General features: G+C 38.0%; 1 protein-coding gene across 2 annotated transcripts in view; it reads right to left on the reverse strand.

Annotated features, from left to right (window-relative positions):
- LOC110445643 (probable ATP-dependent RNA helicase DHX34) overlaps positions 1-9,957 on the reverse strand; it is a 65,744-nt gene that overhangs the window by 16,062 nt on the left and 39,725 nt on the right. For both annotated transcript variants that reach the window (XM_021490358.1, XM_021490360.1), the window contains 4 exons: positions 5,072-5,227; positions 2,763-2,855; positions 2,126-2,272; positions 1,389-1,534 (listed from right to left, as the gene is read on the reverse strand). In XM_021490358.1, the coding sequence (XP_021346033.1) occupies positions 1,389-1,534; positions 2,126-2,272; positions 2,763-2,855; positions 5,072-5,227 (542 nt within the window). The remainder of the gene's footprint in view (positions 1-1,388; positions 1,535-2,125; positions 2,273-2,762; positions 2,856-5,071; positions 5,228-9,957) is intronic.

Consider the following 9,957-nt stretch of genomic DNA (forward strand, 5'->3'; position numbering starts at 1 on the left):
TTTTTTAAGACAATTGACCCCTGTGACCTTGAATATAATTGAAGGTCATTCATTTGAACAAACTTGGTAGCCCTTCACCCTAGCATGCTACTGACCAAATATCATCTCCCTGGGCAGTTTGGTTATTGAGAAGAAGTTGTTTAAAGTTTTTAACATATTTGACCCCTGTGACCTTGAAAATAGATGAAGGTCAGTTATTTGAACAAACTTGGTAGCCCTTCATCCCAGTTTGCTTCTGGCCAAATATCATCACCCTAGGCCTTTCGGATATTTAGAAGAAGTCGTTTAAAGTAAAATATTGACGCCGGACGACGGACGGACGGACGGACGACGGACGCCACACCACGGCATAAGCTCACTTGGCACTTCGTGCCAGGTGAGCTAAAAACTTAAGGTACAAACTTATAGATGACAACCTGAGGTACAAACTTATAGGTAACAACCTAAGGTACAAGCTTATAGGCGACAACCTGATGTACAAACTTATAGGTAACAACTTGAGGTACAAACGTATAGATGACAACCTGAGGTACAAACTTATAGATGACAACCTGTGGTACAAAATTATAGGTAACAACTTGAGGTACAAACTTATAGGTAACAACTTAAGGAACAAACTAATAGGTAAAACCTTCAGGTACAAACTTATAGATGACAACCTGAGGTACAAGCTTATAGGTAATAACCTAAGGTACAAACGTATAGGTAACAACTTGAGGTACAAACTTATAGGTGATAACCTAAGGTACAAACTTATAGGTAACAACTTAAGGTACAAACTTATAGGTAATAACCTAAGGTACAAACTTATAGATGACAACCTGAGGTACAAGCTTATAGGTAATAACCTAAGGTACAAACGTATAGGTAACAACTTGAGGTACAAACTTAAAGGTGATAACCTAAGGTACAAACTTATAGATGACAACCTAAGGTACAAAGTTATAGGTACATTTAACAACCTGAGGAACAAAGTTATACATTCAGACCTGAAGTACAATGTTAAACATTCAGACCTGAAGTACAAAGTAATAAAGTTGTATGTTAAAACATGAGGCACAACATTCTAATTATGTCCTCAAGTTAAATTTATGATAATAAATATCGTAACAAGATGTGTAGTTTTGTGTTGCACTCTCACTGATGACAGAACATCAAAGTTCATATTTCTGTTTTTATGATGAGACAAATACTAAATACCCTCATACATGAGACAAAACTAATTAGTACTGAGAAAGAAATCACATGATTTTAAGGTCCCAGCTGTGATAATTTGAACTCTAAAATCAGATAAGAAATGCAAACATTCAATGACAAGACATTTGAGAGGGATGGAGTTATCAGTATTAGACATGTGGTAATATTTGGCTTGGTTGTATTAAACCTACACAAAGGTGAGAAGCTGATGTTTGTGGTTGAGTTTGCCTTGGAGATCCCTGGGTGTCTTTGTGTCCCCTTTATACTCTTCCACCTGTAGCAGATCTGGGTGGCAGGCAAACACACTTGTAGGGTGCAGCAAGATGAACGGCTTACTCTGGACAACAGATAAAGTTCACTTACAGACGGAATAAACGTAAAAAGATAGTGTAATCTTACAAATGGTGTAACCTTCATTAGATAGTATTAACAAACAGATAGTGTATATTTCAACTCTTTTTACACAGAGCTTCTCTACACCATATGACTATGACAAGACAATACTGATGTCTCTGTAAGCGCTACTGTGTGGATGATACAAGTAGACTAATTTGATGCACATCAAAAGAATAGTGTAGCATAACCATGAAAGTGACCATGCAGCTTTGAAGTAGGGTATGTTGCTCCTCTGTCGATATTATCCTTAGTGATTTGTCAGTTTTATATACCTGAAAATAATCAAATGGCAAACTGTCTGCCTGTAACTTTTCTCATGACATTTCCAAAGTGTGTAGAGAACTCTTGGATTTTGAATAATTACAAATAGTGAAAACGTACAGGTAGTGTAAACTTACTGATGGTACGGTGTGAAAATGTCACCTTATTTACAATGATTCTCTAAGAGAACCACAAACAGTTGTGTGTAAATTTATCAATTGGTGTGAAGGATTGTTCAGCATCAAACTTTTATGTTGTAAACAGTGGGTACCTTGGTGTGGAAGGACTGTTCCGAGTCAGACTTGTAACTGTTACAGTCGTCAGCTATTGCTACCTGTGGGTACAGACCACTACACAGGATGATCTTCAGGAGGTTTACATCACGGCGACTAAAGTTACGATTCTTGTTAGAGGTTTCCTGCAGATCAAATGAGTAGTCATAGTTAACTATATGTAATAATGACAATAGCATACATTTTACTTTTGCTATAGATAAACAGGTTTAAGTACATTTATTCCCTTTTTTAATGAAAATTTATCTTAAAGCATATGTTATACATGTATGATGATTGTAGTTAGGTTAAACCAATCTAAAATAACATACATTAATATGTAGGAACAAATATAGAAGTTTTAAAAGGGAAGGGGTGCCCAAATGGTTTTTGAGTATCCTTATGTTTATTTGATTCAATATTACTGGAAATTTGTAGATGTGTCTCGCAGCTTATGATTAATAAGACATGTCAGGCTACAGAATTTCATTTTTTGTTTTATTCTTATTATTTTCCTTTTTTTAAACATTTTACATATTATTAATATCAAAAGAGACAGGAGCCCTACAACCCCCTTCCCCCTAGGTCTATTGCCATTGATGATTGAAATTTTTTTATGCGTGTGGGTAAACTTACATGTAGTTTGTCTATGTCATGTGACAGACGAAACTCAAGGTCTTTGATATCCTCTCCTTTGTCATCCTCCTCTCCATCACTGATGGTGTAGTCCTATAAAGGATAAATGTCAAGGTTAAACAGACAGTGTAGTTGTGTTTGAGGTGAAGGTCAGGGTTGAAATGATGATGTAGTTCTGTCGAAAGTAAAGGTCAAGGTTAAAGTGATGGTGTAGTGATAGTTACCTTTGTCACAGGTAAAGGTCAAGGTTAATGTTTAATTGTTTGTTTGTGTTTAACGACCTATCGGCAGCTGAGGTCACTAAGGGCCATGGTGATTTATTTATTTCATTTTTTTGAACAAACGTGTCAGTAGCGAAGATAAATCAGATAAAAATGTTCATTTGTAAAAGTATTATTCGCACTGTATGTGTGTAGATAACTAAAATAAAAAGGGGGTTAAAAATAATAACAGAGATAACGAATAGATGACATGGACTATGTGTGATATATATAACGTCAAAGAGGTGGGTTAAAAGACATCAGAATTTATAGAATATACCGATGTCTTTCAAATAGTTAAATGATGCCTTCGAGTCCACGGAACTGAAAAGAGTTTTCAGATCTGAGACTCGAAAGTAGTTATCACGAATGTGTTTAAAATCGGAACATTCTATCAAAAAATGTTCTACTGTAAATGGAGTGTCACATGCGTGGCATGAAGGTGGATCATCTCGTTTTAAAAGGTGCGAATGAGTAGTATATGTGTGCCCAGTACGGAGCCGAGAGAGGACAACTTCCTCTCTACGAACTGTCTGACTGGGAACTGATGTTTTAAGTTTTGGTTGTACTTTAAAAAGTTTGTTGCTGCCATTCATTTTGAAGTTATTTTTGCTTTTTTTAAGATACTAGATATTCGAAAAGCAAGGTTTTGTACGAGTTTGTTTTTAGGATCTCGTAACCGTACACTTTGTATGACATTAAGAGAAACTGAACAAATGATTGGCGTTTTAATGCGGTGCTAAAAAGATGGATGCGCCGTCTCGTAGTCTAACTGAAGTGCAAGAATTAGCAGTACAGCAGGCTGCTGCCACTTTCTCACCTTCTTTCGAACCATCGGTGTAAAGTTGTGTATGAGAAGGGTAATTCGAAATGCATTATGGAAAGGAGGATTTGTGTTCTTCGGCATTACACTGGATTTCCCTCGCTCATGTAATGTAAAGTTAAAAATCAGGTGTTTGTATGGTCCATGGAGGAACATCAGATAAATTCAGCTATGTCCGTCAACTTTATGTTGAGTTCTTGCAGGAAATTTGAAATTCGGATACCAAATGTTGGCAGAAGTTTTTGGTTTTGCGTAAATATGTTCTGGTATTTTGGGTTGAATACTTGGCCGAAAGCAGGTTTTTAGGGTTTGATATTAATTGAGCTGCAAACTGTAGTGCAAGGTTAGAGTAATGGTGTGGTCCTGTTAAGGGTAAGACTAATGGTATAATCACATTAGAGGTAAAGTTAGTGGTTAAGGTCAGGGTTAAACTGATGGTATAGACCAGTCAGATGTAAATGTCAATGTTAAATTTCAATATATAAACCACATCAAGGACCCACAAACATAATAACGGCTAGTCAACTTTACACATCTACTTTAAACAGCCATGATAAATATCTGTTCCATTTATATTAGTATTACAGGTTGTCAATTTATACATGTAGGTTTTATGATTTTACCATTATTCTGACTATTGCTTCCCTAGAAGGTAAAAGTCTGTAAAGTAAGAATAACCTACATCAGCCATCAAGATGGTGCTCTTTTTGTCTTCCATTCTTCGATGTTTTGTTCTATTTCAGTCTTGATACGTAGAGTTAAAGTACATATATATATACTTCATGGGTACAGGGAAGTCAGTTACAAACTTCAGAATGATATCAAAGACAGTTTTATAAACCTAGTCTAGATACTGTAAATGTCCTCATTGTGACTCTTTCAACTAACCATGGCGTGGAAATTGTCCCACTTGCAATGGCTCTGAAATCTATATATTCTATAATCTATTAATAAATATTTGCATGTGGATATTGTCACACTAATTTAGTCAACGTGAAAAATGCGAGAATTTCCACTTTTGCAGTATAGAAGTGTAAGTTCACAGTTACATATTACATTATAGGTCTGAGTTCAGATAAGTAAGCGTCAAGGTCATATCTATACTTAAGTAGGATGAAGTTCACAGTTAAAGCAAAGCTCACAGTTCTATACAAGATAAATAGGGTCAAAATCACGTTTACAAACACACACACAAAAGAAAGATGATTGTCTACATCAATTCTCACCCCATCTTCCAGCTTCAGCACCTTCCTCCTCTTTGACTCATTGGCGTTCTCACGTTTCAGTTGACCCAATCGCTTCCTGTTTGCATGTTGTTTACGTCTTTCATCACTTGTGTAGAAACGCTCACTCTGTGCTGTGTTGTCCAGTAAATTGTGATCCTGTGTATGACAACATCATGTTCAAATGATAACTATATCCTCCAGTACTCATAAACATTAATACATGATCCAACGAAAAAACACCAAACCCTCAGACACAAATACTTAGTAATACCTTGTTAAACAGAAAATGTATGTTGCACTAGTTGTTTGTCTTTCAAAACATTCCATTATTCGTCTAACGTTCTGAGCATGTTTATCCATCAATATTTGAACCTTCGTTCCTTCGTCTTACAGCAATTGGAGATCAAATCATGTGATCAGATGAGATGAGACGAGATGGCCTGTGTGGGACCCCATTGCAGGAATATGGACTGTGAAATAAGACAGCAGCAAGCGATCGGAGTCATAACTTGACAGGGCCAGGTAGGCATAGTTGCCCCCCTCCCCCAAGAGGGTCAAGTCCTCACCATTCTCCCGAGCAGGTTTGGTTTGGTTTAATTTTGTTTCATGTCCTATTTACATTTAAGTTTTTTAAGGACGTACATCCATGTGTGTAGTGTATGCGTGCTTGCATGTGTGTGTGAAGGAGACATGGTATGTTGGTATGCTTGGATCCTTGTGATAGAGTGGATCTCATGCGAAGGCACCGACACACCAACATACCGCCCGGTCAAATTATACTGACACCGGTTGAACCAGTTGTTGTCATTCCCCTAAATGCTTAACATAACCAGGGAATAACAACGACCATCTTAAGGTCTTACGTATCTCCCGGCCAGGAGACAGAACCCATTTCTCCTCATCTGGGCGAACGCTCAACATTAAAAGCCAAAAGTTAGGTATTGCCATGCAAGGCGTTAGGAAATAAAAGATAGTTAGAAGTAGAACGAAAGATAAAGATCCAAAATATTGCAATGGATGTAGCAGATTTATTTTGGTCGCTTTTGTTTCCTTCCCCAAGTAGAGGGACAAAAAGCAAATCCCCAATTCTGCAGGGGGTTCACTCATAAGTCGCCTCTTACGATACATAGTTTCTCGATCCCCGACATGCAGGGGCGAGGTTTAGAAGAACAGAAGGATTCAAAGCCTTATAGAGTTTGGAACAAAGGGACTGCTTCTTCTCCTCTGTCAGCAAAATGACAATAACGAAGGGAAGAATTTGATTAGGCTTGGAGCTGGCCTGCTAGTTTTCATTTATGCAAGTGGCTATGTTAAAAAGTTTACATCAGAAGGTGTAGATGCACACCAGCTCATGATGGAAGCATCAATGGATGATGAAGTTGATGTATTGCAAAGGATCACAGATAATAAAGAACTGCTGGGATAAGTCCTGTTGGCTAAAGCACAGCTAACGCGGAGGCCTTCATCTTGTTAAGGTTATCTGCAAGTAATGTTTGCATTCGCCTTTCCCCACAGAAACATTAATCAATCCAGGAGTGTACCAGTTTCTCACTATACAACCTGTACACAACTGTGGTTCGTCCTTATCCGAAATTGTAATCAGGGAAAGAGCAACTTTATGTAATGTGGGTGAAAACAGAAAATAGCAGCGTACCAAATCATGTGGTCCTTTACAGAAGGTATCAAGAAGACGACTTCCAGTTAGAAATCTATATGTAAAGCTGCCTCGATTGATTGGGGCATGTGCCAGGGACATGGTTCATCAAATATCAGATGTGATCGTTGCCATTTATTCGGTAACCCTGAATGCTTTGTTATTGCCAAAGCATTATATAGCCTGAAAAGAGGGAACATAATTATCTGCTGTGGGGACGTCTCAACAATTCCAAAGATGGTCATCAACCATCAACATTGTGTAGCAATCAATCTTGCTGACATGGTTAGCCTGCAACCAGTGACCTGCATAACTAATTGGTTGACTATTTTATCGAAATAACAAGCAGTAACACGATGGGTTGTGTTGGGTTGGGTTATGTTGGTGTTCATCCACAATTGCCTGGGAGGTTGCAATAAAACACAACCCAAAACAGATAAAGCGCCATAGACATCAGTGATTTTTTTTAAGGAGAAACCTATAGTTATGTTTGTGGTGGCAGAGAGTGGACATTTCTTGGCAGTGGCTTTGCTGCAGAGTGAAAGAAAAGTACTGTTTTAGACAGTATTGAACATTATCAAGGCACATTTGAACACCATGCGTTTTATTTGAATAGGTTAATGGGCATTGAGGATACATTGCTGGTTGAATCCTTGTCCATTCCTCAGCAGAGCAACTCCACTGACAATGGTATTCACACCATCATCAACTTCGAGGCAATGTGCACGGTGCGTAGGCAGCTGAAGTAGGAGATGCAATCTTAAAATCATTTGAATTACACCGAAATTATACCATGATATATGGGTGAAAACAGAACATAACAGCGTACAAAACCATGCGGTCCCTCTGCAGAAGGTATCAAGAGGACGACTTCGAGTTAGATCCCTATATGTAAAGCTGCCTCGATTGATTGGTGCATGTGCCAGGGACTTGGTTCATCAAATATCGGATGTGATCGTTGCCAACAATTCAGTTATCCTGCTGAGGGGACGCCTTAACAGTTCCAAAGATGGTCATCAACCATCAACATGATGTAGCAAATTAATCTTGAGCCTGCAACCAGAGACCTGCATAACTAATCGGTTGACTATTTCATAGAAACAACAAGCAGTAACACGATGTCTAAATTATGTTGGTGTTTACCAACAATTGCCTTGTAGGTTTCAATAAAGAACAACCCAAAACAGATAAAGCGCCATATACATCAGTGGAAGGATATCATGGAGAAACCTAGAGTTATGTTTGTGGTGGCAGAGAGTGGACATTTCCAGGCAGGGGCTTTGTTGCAGAGTGAAAGAAGAGTACTGTTTTAGACAGTATTGAACATTATCAAGGCACATTTGAACACCATGCTTCTTATTTGAAAGGATTAATGGGCATTGAGGATACACTGTTGGTTGAATCCCTGTCTATTCATCAGCAGATCATGTGTGACTGTTGTATTCACATCATCATCAATTTTGAGGCATCTTTCAACATCTTCTTAAGATCTTTCAAAAAGGATATATGAAAAACTGAATTGCAAGGATACATATCATGAAATAATACAAGCTTAACACTGTATATAGGCAGCTGAAGCAGGAGATTCTGGCAGAGCAGAATTTTTTGTTTGTTTGTTTATGTTTAACGGCCCATCGACGGCTGTGGTCATTTAGGGCCATGGTGATTTATTTATTTATTTTACTTTTTTAACAAACATGTGAATAGCGAAGATAAAATCAGATAAAATGGTTCATTTTAAAAGTATTCGCATTGTATGTGTAGATAATTAAAAATAATAAAAGGGGGTTAAAATAATAAAAGAGATAACGAATAGATGATAACGAATATGCGATATATATATAACGTCAAAAAGGATAAGGTGGGTTAAAAGACATCAGAGTCTATAAAATAGACCGATGTCTTTCAAATAGTTAAATAATGCCTTCGAATCCACGGAACTGAAAAGTGTTTTCATATCCGGGACTCGGAAGTAGTTATCACGAATGTGTTTAAAATCGGAACATTCTATTAAAAAATGCTCCACTGTAAATGGAGTGTCACATGCGTGGCATGAAGGTATATCTTCTCGTTTTAAAAGGTACGAATGAGTAGGATATGTGTGCCCAGTGCGGAGCCGAGCGAGGACAACTTCCTCTCTACGATCTTTCCGACTGGGAATAGATGTTTTAAGTTTCGGTTGTATCTTAAAAAGTTTGTTGTTGGTCTCCAGAGACCAGCGTTTCTGCCATTCATTTTGAATGGCTGTACGAATAGTAGGTTTAAAATCTGTGTATGGTAGTTTGATATTTGTTTGTTCGAGATTCAATGCATTTTTTGCTTCCCTGTCAGCAAATTCGTTGCCTTTTATTCCGACATGGCTCGGAATCCATAGTAAAGTTATTTTAGACTTTTTTAATATACGAGATATTCGATGAGCAAGGTTTTGTACGATTGTGTTTTTAGGATCTCGTAACTGTAAACTCTGTAGGACAGATAGAGAGTCTGAACAAATAATTGCCTTTTTAATGCGGTGTTCATCGATATGGTCGAGGGCCAAACCAATGGCGCATGCTTCAGCAGAAAAGATGGAGGCGCCGTCTGGTAGTCGGACTGAAGTGCAAGTATTGGCAGTACAGCAGGCTGCTGCCACTTTCTCACCTTCTTTGGAGCCATCGGTGTAAAGTTGTGTATGAGAAGGGTAATTCGAAATGCATTCCCGAAAGGAGGATTTGTGTTCTTCGGGCATAACACTTGATTTCCCTCGCTCATGTAATGTAAAGTTAAAATCGGGGGTTTGAATGGTCCACGGAGGAACATCAGATATGTTAAATTCAGCTATGTCCGTCAATTTTATGTTGAGTTCTTGCAGGAAATTCAAAATTCGGATACCAAATGTTGGCAGAAGTTTTTGGTTTTGCGTAAATATGTTTTGGTATTTGGGGTTGAATACTTGGTTGAAAGCAGGATTTTTAGGGTTTGATTTTAATTGAGTTGCAAATTGTAATGAAAGTTTTATTCTTCTGTCATAAAGGGATGGTTCATTTGCTTCCACGTACAGGCTTTTTACAGGTGTTGTTCGAAAAGCTCCCAGGGCAAGACGTAGCCCTTGGTTATGGATTGGATCTAGCATCTGAAGGTNAAGACGTAGCCCTTGGCTATGGATTGGATCTAGCATCTGAAGGTACGAACTGCGCGCCGACCCGTATACCATAGAACCATAATCCAGTTTTGTTCGAATAAGTGATCTGTA

The sequence above is a fragment of the Mizuhopecten yessoensis genome, unplaced genomic scaffold (assembly GCF_002113885.1).
Source record: "Mizuhopecten yessoensis strain PY_sf001 unplaced genomic scaffold, ASM211388v2 scaffold2329, whole genome shotgun sequence".
Lineage (NCBI taxonomy): Eukaryota > Metazoa > Mollusca > Bivalvia > Pectinida > Pectinidae > Mizuhopecten > Mizuhopecten yessoensis.